The 13104-nt window shown below is 38.1% G+C and overlaps 2 protein-coding genes across 7 annotated transcripts in view; one reads left to right on the top strand and one right to left on the bottom strand.

Annotated features, from left to right (window-relative positions):
* LOC110015877 overlaps positions 1–13104 on the bottom strand; it is a 755614-nt gene that overhangs the window by 375363 nt on the left and 367147 nt on the right. The window lies entirely within an intron of this gene.
* The window catches only part of csmd3 (CUB and Sushi multiple domains 3), a 478616-nt gene that overhangs the window by 331114 nt on the left and 134398 nt on the right, over positions 1–13104 (top strand). For all 4 annotated transcript variants that reach the window (XM_023959656.1, XM_023959655.1, XM_023959654.1 and 1 more), the window contains 6 exons: positions 1281–1463; positions 1697–2023; positions 3797–3991; positions 8452–8590; positions 9015–9202; positions 9544–9732. In XM_023959656.1, coding sequence (XP_023815424.1) covers positions 1281–1463; positions 1697–2023; positions 3797–3991; positions 8452–8590; positions 9015–9202; positions 9544–9732 — 1221 coding nt within the window. The remainder of the gene's footprint in view (positions 1–1280; positions 1464–1696; positions 2024–3796; positions 3992–8451; positions 8591–9014; positions 9203–9543; positions 9733–13104) is intronic.

Here is a 13104-nt window from a genome sequence, read left to right as displayed (position 1 = left end):
TTTGTGCAGCGTTTGACTTCAAACCTTTCCACCCTTTCATTTGGAGTTTGGGGTAGGACTACTGTCAGGGAAGCTAAAAACAGGACAATGTTTTTTATTTTCAGACAGCTTTTTTTTTGTAAGCTGGTTTTGTGCATTGGGTCATTGTCCTCACTAGAGATGTAAGACTTTGGGAGATGGGAGCTTTTCTGTGTTTTTCTTCTGTCTAGTACGTTTCATATCACACTCCATGATAATGTTCTGATTTCATCATTCCTTTGATGCTCTCCCCTGCCTCAGTATCGGATGCACCAGAGCAGCAGCATGATAGAAGTTATTGAATGGAGTATTGCACAGTCTTCTCACGTTCTCAGCACTTTTGATAAACTGCTAACGATTTTTGGCAACATCACAAACTGTTAAAAGAGATATTCTCTTTCCCTTCTTTGTGAAACCATTACTCGACATTTCTGATTACATTTTTTTCATTACTTATTAATTTTACCTTTTTTTTTTTCTAGGTTCTTGGATAACTGAATTTCGCTTTAAAACTATAAAGGATGAACAATTATTGGCTAAAATGAACAAAAACATTTTAGATTACTGTGTAAGGGGACTTCACAAGAATATACTAACATCCCCTATTTAATTTTCACCATAACCCTATTTTAAATGTTTTTTCGGTCACATACTTGTTAACCAGATATTATATTTATGCCACTAAATCTTTTTTTCATTACCAGCAAATATTTACCGCTGTCTTTTGTTGAAGTGTTGACCATAAGGATAAAACCTAAAACACAGAGAATAAACACTCATGTCCAAATTATAAATGCTATTTTCTTGTGAGCAGAATTACAGAAATAAAAAGTATTGACCATAAAAAGGTTTTGCACTACTAATAATAGATATGTGTGTCTGTAAAAGTGTTTCGTAGCTGTAGAAATGAAATTGTCCATTCATCAAAAGATTTTGTACTGGTTGAAAAGAATTGTTTTGTTTTGTACCTGTACTAAGAAACATGTGCGTCTGTAAAAGTGTTGACATAGCTGCACAAAAACTGTATATCCGTAAAAATCCTTTGTCCTTGTGTGAAACGTCAACGTCAGAAACAGAAAAAACTGACATGGCAACAAGAGAAAAAGGTCTTGTCAATATGAATTAAGTCTAAGTTTATCAAGCTTATCTTTTATAATCCAGTGGTTTGTCTCTGATTTTTCTCCCCCAGATTTTCTTTTTTATCCAAATCTCCTTGGTCCATGCAGATGTTAGTGTTCTATTACTGATCTGTGTCATTCCAGAAATAGACAAAGAGAGTTGTGGCGACCCAGGAACTCCTCTCTATGGAATAAGAGAGGGAGACAGCTTTTCCAATGGGGGAATTCTGAGGTTTGAGTGCCAGTTTGGCTTTGAGCTGATTGGAGAGAAGATTATCTCCTGCCAAGATAACAACCAGTGGTCGGCAAACATCCCTATATGCATATGTAAGTATTAAAAATGATGTATTTTCCAGGAACGTGATAGAAAAGGAATGATCTTAAAAAAATACATAAAATATAGAGGGCTTGGTCGTTGATAACTTTCAATCTAACCTATCACTATGGCGACAGCTTAGAGTTTATTATCGCCTGAGGCAGATGATGACCGATGATGCTGTGAAGATGAATATTTAACAGAAAATGTCCCTCTCTGCATGTGCTGTCTCCTTCCCCCACAGTCCCCTGCATGTCCAACTTCACAGCTCCCTCAGGAACCGTCCTCTCCCCGGATTACCCAGAAGGTTACGGGAACAACATGAATTGCGTCTGGCTCATTCAATCAGATCCAGGCTCAAGAATACACTTGGCATTTAATGACTTTGACCTCGAGGCACCTTACGATTCCCTGACTGTGAAGGATGGAGAGACAAATGAAGCTGCTGTCATTGGGAGGTTCTCTGGAGCTGAGAGTCCTTCCCATCTGACGTCTAACACCAACACACTGAGGCTAGAGTTTCAGGCTGATCACTCCATGTCTGGAAGGGGATTTAACATTACATACAGTAGTATGTACCTTTATTTATTTATTTTTGCATTTTGATGGAAATCAGCATTCAAAAGTGCCCTGAATTTAGGTTTAAGTGGTAAAAAAAGTATTTTTTTCATGTTAATAAATGAGGTGTAACTTAATTTAAGACATTAAATGACTTCACAAAGGGTCAAAGCAGAGCGTCTTCAAAGCGACAGACAAAAAGAATTTAAAAGCTTCTCGGTTGTCACTCCAACTCCTAACGAGCCGGTGAATGATCCCCTCCTCCTGCCAGAGATGTTTTTCCATTTCCTTGTTGGCAAAAGGCTCTTTTTAATCTACTAATTGTTAGATCCGACACACATTAGCAACACTGAAAAGAAAAAGTTTAAAAAAGACAGTTTATCAGATCAAGAAGGGTCATGTGCTCACCCTAATAGCTAATATTAGAGGTAGCATTTGTGAAATGAAGCGATTTCAAAAGAGAGCAACCAACAAAGTAATGATCCTATTGAACCATTTTTTAGGAAAGAAAATAGACGCTTAATATAATAGGGGTCATATTAAGAGATAGTGTTGTCACGGGATTCATCATGAAAATGAAAGTTGCTCAAAGAAACAGTTTATGAAACTACTTCTTCATAAAATATGTTTCTTGAAGAAGAAAAAAACAGTATGATGATGTTGACCTCACTTAGCTTGGTTATATTTGCAAACATTAGGGATATTTCTAACACTGTCAGTTAGATTGTCAATTCCCTCTTAATAAAACATTTTATTGTTGCCTTAATTTATTATGGCTGCCCTGATAAAGTTCGTTGTTATGCTAACATACGGTGGCTCTGAGTCCCAAATCAAACCAACAAACCACTCAATGCAGAAACATTTTTAAAGATCAAAACAACAATTGACAACAACAACAACTAAAACGCAATTTCCAAAATACAAAACAAAGTAAAAACAAAACGTTTCGGAAGACAAAAGCAATTTCCAGAAATCAAAATGAAATGTAGGAAAAGGTAGGTACTATGGGACATCGATGATTGGATGATAGTGTTTGATTTTGGACATTTGAGTTTTTTTCAAATGCGTCCACAGTGTCCACATACTTTTACACACGGAGCACATCCAGTATCGGCTGGAGGACTCAGTTGGGTGGGTGAAGGACGTGAAGGGAAGTCAGGGGATGCGATGAGCTTCATCCAGTGTTGGTTCTCAGGCAAGATCCTTCACACTACTGCCTCACCATGTAGTCACACAGGGGTGCAAGCCTGGGTCCCCCTGTGCCGGTCCCCAGCCCGGATAAAATACAGGGTTGTGTTAGGAAGGGTATCCGGCGTACAAATCTCTGCCAAACCACCTGTGGTGAACCCTGACGGGATATGCCGAAAGATGAACAAACAACCACGAAGTATAGGTACTACCGCTTCATGACACAGAACTTTCAGTTGACGAAAGACAAACAATGGACAATATCATCATCCAATCAACAATAATTTGTATTTTGGTTTCTGGAATTTTGTCTTTGAATTCTGAAATGTAATGTTGTTTTTTTTATATGTTTTGATTTTTTAATTGTCGTTGGGATCTTTAAAAATTTGTTGGAGTGATTTTCACTTCAGGGCCACCGTACTAAATCCTCATCAAACAAATCTAAAGACATTTTATGAACAAAACTTAACTTTTTAAAACAATATTTTGATTGAACAGAATGAAATTATTACATACTAACTCCGGTTGCACTTATAGCATGCTTCTCATCATTTTGTTTGCTTAATTTTAATTGTGTGTTGTAATTCTTTTTCCACAGCATTTGGCCACAACGAGTGCCCCGATCCCGGCATTCCCATCAACGCTCGGCGATTTGGTGACAGCTTTCAGCTGGGTAGCTCCATTTCTGTTGTATGTGAGGACGGTTTCATCAAAACCCAAGGAACTGAGACCATTTCCTGTCAGTTAGAAAAAGGAAAAGTCATGTGGAGTGGGCCTATTCCTAAATGTGAAGGTAAATAATAACCACATGCCTTCTTAAATTGTTTTCTAAAAATTATATATATATTTTTGGTAGATATTTCTATCCAGTCATTGGAACAAGGACATGTAAAAAAAAGTTGTGTAGATGCTTTTGAAGCAGTCTGAAAATGTTCAGGAAGACATCTGAAGGTACAGAAATAGACATTAGAACCGGAAATATGGGATTAAAAGAAAACTTTGAGGCTTCAACGGAAAGATGGATGCAAAAGTGGTGATTAATTAAGTCAGGATATTTCAAAAGAATCTATTCTTGAGTGAAGTGCAGATTCAAAAGAGGCTGTTTTAATTAGGTGTTGGGTCATTTCAAAGTCTCTAGACCCTTTGTATCTAATGTGTTTCTACCTAGTTGATCAAAAAATAAATTACTTGTAGTCAAGATTTAGCATCTCCCTCCATTAATTTACTTCAAACTCTGTTAAATGAGGTCCCATTTCAAAGGGGAAGACTACAAAACTGTTCCTGGCTAATGTTTTCTTTTAATTATAATAAAATAGAAAATATTGATTTTTTTTTTGATTTTTTTTTTTTTGTAAAAATATAAATTTTCCAAAAAACAAAAGTCTTGTACTTAATAGTCACAGTCCCATTCAGCCATGCACACACATCCACACACTGATGGTGCTTGGCAGCCTAGTAGAGGTGCTAACCTATAACCACCAGAGGTAATGTGGAGTTCAGTGTCTTGCCCAAGAACACATCGACAAAGGCGGGAACTGAACCTGTAATCCTCCTAAACGGGCTTTCTTGAAAGTGCATTTAGTCCATGGTGTTCACACTGGACAAGCGGGGGATGGACTTCTTCTTCTTTTTAATTTTCTACTGTTTACTAGCGCATGTCCACCACCTACAGGTGAACGAGGCTTGGTGCAAAATGTTGAAACTGAAAATTCCCCAAACTTGTTTCAGGCTTTCACGCTTTATTCCGATATAAAAAGGCTTGGTGTCATAGGATTCCAGCCGAACACAAACCACATTTAATAATTTCTCCTCCATGATCAACTTTCAAATGTTTGGCACTTCTTTGAATGAAAGGGAATGCCATTCATATATCACATCTGATCCAAATCCCTGATTGATCAAAGATGGACCGGATTTGTACGTTTTGTACGTTTACCCCGAAAACGTTCATAGAAACTTGCATGTTAGCTTCATGTTATTATGAGTTTTTGAAGCATGTAACCCACATTTATGGGCTTTTACATAGACCTTTCATTGGGTTAATGGAGCTTCATAGACGAAGCAATATAAATAAGGTAAAAAGAATAATTTAATTTTTTGGAGGGAAGTAGAGTCCGTCCGTTTAAAAGCACTTAGTTTCTCTTAGTTCTTGAGTAGTTTTGTTATTCTCCATTTTTACCTGACTAGTGAGGAGCACAAGTTGTTGAAGCACTCACATTTGGAAGATGTTCAGTCACCTGTGAGCCCGACCCAACCAGACATTGTGAGGGTCATTTAGGTCCTTGTCCCCTGTGGGCAACATGGTGTTTTTATTTTTTAGTGTTGTGTGTTGTCCTTGAGATTCAAGAAGAGAGCTGACCTAAGGAGCTGGTATGATAAATAACAGATCCACCAATGCACGGAGCCAGTCAAGAGTCAACCTTCACTCATATAACCCATAAAATACAGCTTGGACCAGGTGGTTTTATACCATTTTTAACATGAGTCCCTGCAGCCAAAACAACATGCAAGTTAAAGAATAGCCTTAGCCGCCTGCGAGACGGGTGGTTGGGTAGAGGTCACAAGTAACATGAAAACGTAAACGAAAGTCTGGAGAGTTTACATTCACAAATATGAAACCTCAAAACAAGACTCTATAGATCTTTTCTGTGTTTTTGAAAGAATAAATAAATGATAAGAATTCAGTTCTAGTAAGAAGATTATTTGATTTTTTAAATTCCAATAAATGGTCCAAGTATTCAATCAACTGGAGTGGATGTAGTCAAAAAACAAAGGAATAATGTCAAGATTGACATTAAACTGTAGCATCAATTAGGTTTTTCTTATTGTTTTTCCCAAACCTAAAGGCCATTTCACACAGTCACAACATACGTTTTGTGAATATTGCATGGATGAAAATTGGTCATACATGAATAGACATGAAAAAATGAGAAGAAGTGGTCTTTATGTAAAACTTTCATAGATGTATCACAAAAGAACCAAGTTAAATTAACGGAAGTGTCACGGTGAGGGGGCTCGAGAGCCAGTGGGACCCAGACGCAGAGGCGGGAGGCAAACGGTGTCAGGACTAGAGGATTTAATGGTAAACAAACGAAAGGCGCTGCAGAGCAGGAATCAAAAACAAAACAAAGCTTACTGTGGCGTGGCGAGAAACATGGAACATGGCATGAATGTGGCTAGAAACATGGACACAAAGACGCTATGACAAGATACGTTAACACTGTGACAAGAAGCTAAAGGACCAGCACAGGAGGAAGGCAGAGACAAGACTTATATACAGACAGGGCAGACAAGACACAGGTGAACACGATCAGGGCAGATGAGGACCAAGGAAGTACAACTCAAGTAATGACAAGACAGGAACCCTTTCAAAATAAAACAGGAAACAGAACCAAACAAGACAGAACAAGAACTAAAGCAAAAACCAAGACAGAGCAAACTCAAACCATGACAGGAAGAATTATGAATAAGCCACGCAAAGAACACGTAAACCAACGTAGAACATGAACCGTGTGGTATTATTGTGCTGTTTATATGTAATTGATGAGTGATTGGTGCATGAATTGTGTCATTTGAACGTGATATGTGCGCCGTATACGCAACATAACAGTTATTCATCTGTGGTAGATATGTGAAAAATCTTTTCAACATCTGTGGAACGGTCGCAGAAAACCAAAAATATGTGTTTGCGTCCCACAAAAGTCCCACACAATTGTGTATGATTTATATGATCATTACTATAAACTTTGAACAGCTCAAAACCGAATTCACGTGAAGACCCGTCGGCTGAAACCCTTGACGGACATCTGCGCACATCGACGAATGACGAACGCAAGAAACACCTATGAATTACATAAATCACGCATGTATCATGAAAGAAGAAATTTCATACGTGGAACAGATGTTCACCCTGTTCACCCTAAGTCTCTACTGATTCTAATCTGAAGCATAGGGTAACAGAATGTTCACCCTGGTGAACATTCTGTTACCCTATGCTTCAGATTAGAATCAGTAGAGACTTACAAGGAAGTAAACTAAGAAAATGGATTAAGAAGCTTGAGTTTATCCTGTTTTCAGAAACAAAACTTCAAATGAGTCATTTTTAATGCAGAACTTATTTGACGTGTAAAAAAAACAACCCCAGAAGCCAGTTACTGGAAAGTAGTTACTGTAGGTTTCTATTTCCAAGCAATGACACAGAAGTGAACATCATACCTAAACACGCTACATTTCAAACTTATAAAGTAAAAAATACACATTATAAACAGTATAATGAGGAATGACAAAATACAAAAGTTTCAAAAGGGCTTTGGAGGAAGTTTAACAGCTTATGGGTTAAAGGGTTAGCCTAATCCCTCTTTTTCTGTTTCAGTCCAAACTTGAATTTATGCAAATAGTATTTTTTACAGAAGTAAAGGAAATAAACACATTAACAGAAAATAATCAATTAATTGTCAAAAGAAAAAAAAAACCCTCTTTCCTTTTCCGTCCGGTCCAACACCAAAGATTTTCAAACATGATTGAAATTAATAAAGTTTGGCCTCAATTACAAAAGGGGTTTATTCAGTCATACCTTTGGTTTGTCTTGTTAAAGTAAAATATGTCCAACACAAGAGGCCCTCAGCTCTCATCTGTCTGCCTAGCTGTTGGACAGGACAAGTTAAAAAAAAAAAAAAAAAAAAACTATTTATTATATCACCTTTTATAATTGCTTTGACATTTTTTTAATGTTTTCCCTGCATGTTATTTCTTGTGGAGATATAGTGAAGCTTAGCATTAGTTCATATAATCTCCTTGGACTGTATTTATTGTCTCTGAATAGGAAGAACCTTTGAATGCTCTTTTGACCAGGATTTTAATTATTTTGAAATCAACTAAGTCTTTAAATTTGAATAATTTGAATTTTTTAAACAGTAAGTTAGTCAGCTCCGTGTAAGATGCTCTGATCATTGATCTTGTGGTTTTTTCGGAGAAAAACAGAGTTTACCGTCATTTTTTCTGTTACTCCCACACCTCAACACAAAAGATCAAGTATGGAAGGATGAAGAATTTATGTAATTAACAGTGTATGTTTCACCCGACTTCATTTTTCAAATATTACACAAACTAATCGTATTTCCGACACTCAAATTTCTTTATCATCAATCACAATTGTCTTATTAGTGTCAAAAATACATACATAGACCCTGTTATCTGTGGTTCTTCTCTATTTCACACTCTAACTTCCTTGTTTTTTCCCCCTATGTTCTTCAGCACCATGTGGAGGCCACTACTCAGCCCAGACTGGAGTGATTCTTTCTCCTGGATGGCCTGGATACTACAAAGATTCTCTCAACTGTGAATGGGTGATTGAAGCAGAGCCTGGGCGCTCCATCAAAGTTACATTTGACAGGTGTGAAATCTTTTATTTATGGTAAAAATTAACTTTTAATTAAAAAAAAGAAGAAGAAAAAAATCGATGAGTCAAAGCATTAATCAACTGCAAGTAATGTGTATCACAAAAGTCTCTGTCTTGGATTCCAGAATATTAAGAAATTCAAATTTTATCGGCCATATAACTAAGATTTAAAGTTACAATTTTCATGGATCAAGCGTGAATGCATCATTTTAATGCATATGCTTTGTGATCTCTGAGATTTATAGTAATCTGGCAATAGACATGATTTTCTTTTCTTTGAATCGATTTATATCAGTTCAAATATTGTTTTCAGATTTATTTCAATGGAAAGAAAGAAAAATAAAATTGTTTAAAGGTTGAAAGATCATAAAAAGTCTGGATCAAGCTAATACGATACTCTGATAATCTCTTCTCACAGGTTCCAAACAGAGTTGGGTTATGACTTCCTCGAGATCCACGACGGGCCAAACCTCTTATCTCCTCTGATTGGTTCCTTCAATGGCACCCAGGTGCCCCAGTTTCTGTTCAGCACCAGCAATTTCCTTTACCTGCTGTTTACCACCGATAACAGCCGATCCAACGCTGGCTTTAAAATACTCTATGAAAGTAAGTTGTAAACAAATAGAGCAAAGCTGCCTGCTAACATATTGTGTGCTGTGTCTGTCCTTATCCATATTTGAAAAATATGTGTGCACTCAGTGTATAAGGAAAATTGTGTATTTTTGGAAGAGCTTGGCACACAGTATGTCTCTGATTACGCTCTGGGTAGGTGGGGTTGTTGTGAAAGTATTAAACTAATAGCCCAACAGAAAGTCAACAGCAAGCCAAACTAAAGAAGTTAGGTCATTACTTGCAGAAAAATAAAATGATTGAACAACATTTTTCTGTGAATTTAACGCTGCAAACATGTTTTAGATCTGCTAAACTTTGTCTTTTCTGTTTTTCAGGCGTTATGGTTGACAGCTACTCCTGTCTGGACCCTGGTATACCTGTCAATGGTATTCGGTATGGACAGGATTTTTCTATTGGATCAACAGTGTCATTTGGCTGTGATTCAGGCTACAGACTAAGCCACGAGGAGCCTTTGGTGTGTGAAAAGAACCATTGGTGGAGCCACCCGTTACCCACATGCGATGGTAAACCTTTGACATTTATACCATTATGCATGTCGTTAAAAATGTATTTAAAAAATGATTGACATTATTTACTGCACTAATACCTAAGCATTGATGAAATTCTATCCAGAAAGGTTCATTAGTAAAGTTGCTTCGAACAACGTTGGAACCACTGACTGTAAATGAGAACTGGACCGAGTTAGTGTGACGTCCCCCATAGAAAATGACTTATGTCAGAACAAAAAACAGTCAATTCCGTTGTCATTTGTTTACATTTTAGAAGAACATGAACACTCACTCGAGCACAGGTGTTAGCTCACCTTTGCACTAATATTTTGCGTGATTGAATGAAATATTTCACACTAGTTGGTCTGAAGGCATAAGTATGCGTGTGTGAAGAATAATTGTATTGTGTAAATCTTGACATTTTTGGAGCCAACAGGTATGTTTATAACATTTGAGTGTGTGTGTGGACAGGCCCCGCCCCTTCTAGATTTGTATTACATCTGAACCTGACCGTAATGATAAACATCCCGCAACTTGGTTGGCCAGTATGTAACTTCAATAACTTGCACTACAGAAAAAAAAGTGTGGGGAAAAAATCTGAATTAGCAAAAATGTCTTTAAAAAAAGAGCGAGAATAATTATCCAGGCAAATAGAATGACTGGGTAATAGCTGTTTAGTTTTCTTTAGAAGTGGAGCCAGCAGGTACTTCCTGTTTGAAACGCCAGGAGGGAGGAGTCACTTAGTCCAGTTTTCATATGCAGTAAATGGTTTGAAAGATGAAGAATTTGATGATTCACTTCTTTCATTGGATGGTCCAAGTTCATGTAGCATCTTGTAGCACGCCTGTTTTTCTAGTCTTTTTTTAGTTTGACTGAACTGAGAAGACCAGAAAAAGTGGAAATGAGAGGAGAAAAATAGTAGATCACATATTAGATTTACACCAGCAGGGGCATGAGGTTTTTTTAGATCTCTAATACCTTATTAGTAGCTATTCAACTCCCCCATCTCTACCTACGTTTTTGCATTTCTTTAAGTAACACTACTCTAGTGTTTGGTTCATTTTTGGTATCTAGGAGTTCCAGCTGAGCCAAAACTAGACTGGCATCAACAGACCACGATCACTCTACGCAAGACATTTACAGGAGAGTCATCTGAAACTAATAGAATGTGATTATTCTTTTTACCTGCAGTAGTTTTCAGATGTTTTCTATTTATTTTTTATTTAAGGTTCTCGTTTATTTTGAATGTGATAACAATATAAGATTGAAGTCATGTCCCCCAATACCCCGTATTTGATGACATCTTTTATTCCACTGTGGTATTACACCTTGTAATGCTCAATTATTTCAGAAAACTACTAAAAGCTTCCAAAACAGAGTATGTAAAACTTTAGTAGTCCTTGTACCTATAAATTAGGGGTGTAAAGATTCATCCTAACCAGAAATAGACCTATTTCATTATTTGTGTTTGGTGATACGATATGGTTCATTTTAAACGATCCGATTCACTGACCTCATTCGTTTTACCCCTACTAAAAACAAACACTGAAGAGTTTGAGATGAAAAAGAAAAAACTGCTTTGCTTTTGTAAAAACGATGACACAGCAAATGGTTTAAAGGAGTAAAAGATTATTATTAGACTATTGCAAAGAAGCTTTTCAAAAATGTTTGACATAATTAAAATCAAAGAAATCATCTTGTTTTTTTTATTAGACACAAGATGAAACGATAAGCCACCAACGTTGTACTGGGAGTTAAGTCACGTGTTGCTCTGCGGCAAAACCACCGGTTGAATCAGAGACATGCACGCACACATGGACCCACACACACTAACAGATGGGGAAGATTTGCAGTGAAGGCTTCTGTGGCTGATGCGCTATGATTCGAGGGGAAGATTAGAGATCTGTGGGCAACACGGCGTGTGTTTTGTGTGTGCGCGCGCTCTGTATACATCCACGTGTGCCTTTGGTGCCTTTCTCCATATGCCTCCTGTCACCTCCTCTCTCCTGTGAACTACCAACACAGGAAGGTTTGAGGTAAGGTTGACGAGACTCTGTGTTTGGCTGTCACCTCCTCTCTCTTCTCTCTCAAATCAGGAGCTTGGGGGCTCACAAGAGGGTGGGGGTGGGAGGGTGGGGTACCTGTCTCTCGTCTTGCTGTCTCTCTCAGTCCAATCAACATGTCACGGGAAAGGTGGCAGGGAGGGGAGAGGCAGTACTGCAGCATTAGTTTTGTAGTGGCTCACTTAGTTTGGCTCATTGGTTCATTCACTTGTGAAGCATTTCTGAATCACGCCCTCTGTGGAATGGCAAGTATTTTTCCCTGAGGAAACAGTTTCAGCATATAAACATCAAGCACGCTGCCTTGAATTTCTATGGTGCATGCTATTATATTCTGTTTAGACACACATACACAGATATTCCCATAGAAATATGTGATCTATTTTCTGCTGTGGCTCAGGAAAAAAAAAAAAAGGACAACTAGCTTTATTGACAGCTGCTACATATCGAATTCAAGCGAGACATGACCAAAGTCAGCGGCTTGAAACACTTTGCCTGAAGGAAATGTTGTTCATGATTTACATTTGCAGAGATGAAAGTAAGCTATGTAACTAGATTTGATGGTGAAGGTGTAACCCAGGTGATGTCTACTGGCTTTGTTTTGCCTGCCTTGCCCCTGTATTTTTCTCCTTCCTGGTCACTCTGTATTTCCCGCGGCGGTGACGTCATTTGGTCACATGGGGCGGTCGGCCAATCACGAGCGTTTATTCCGTGACGTCACAGCATCACGTGACACGGCACAGCCAATCACGAACGCATATAAGGGTACAGGAAGTCAGCAGTGTTAGATGCAGTGGGAGGCCAGATGAGACAAGGCACAGGGGCCCTCTATCCAGTTCAAAACAAAGAGCAATTGGAAGTGATTTTTGGCGGAAATTGGCCAGGTCCATGATGGCGAGCTAGACCCTGGAACCTGAACCATCAGAAAAGCTGCATCCTCCCGCCAAGCCGGTAGGGGGCTCCTAGTAGCCCAGTTGAAAACAAAGACCTCTGACCCAGCTTATGCCCACACCATTGCTTTAATGAACTATATTCATACAAACTGAATTCACGCTTCCCAGTGCACTTACCTTCCTCTGAACTGTGGGCGAGTTGGTTTTTCTTTGTGTTTTTGTTTCTATGGTGCAACTAAAAGTTGCCGGACTCGAGGACATGCTACAACAGTCATGCCTTTGTAAATGTGAAACCCTTTTGAAGTACTTTTGTGTATATATCTGAATGGCCATTCATTGTTTCTCTTCATTATTGTCTATCACTGTAAATAAATTGCCCACACCAAACAACAACTTCAGTTTCCTGCCATTCCCTCCGAGAGTCGAATTTCAGT

This window comes from Oryzias latipes, chromosome 11 (genome assembly GCF_002234675.1).
Source record: "Oryzias latipes chromosome 11, ASM223467v1".
NCBI lineage: Eukaryota > Metazoa > Chordata > Actinopteri > Beloniformes > Adrianichthyidae > Oryzias > Oryzias latipes.
The sequence above is the reverse complement of the archived record's forward strand: the minus strand, read 5'-3'. Positions and strand labels throughout refer to the sequence as shown.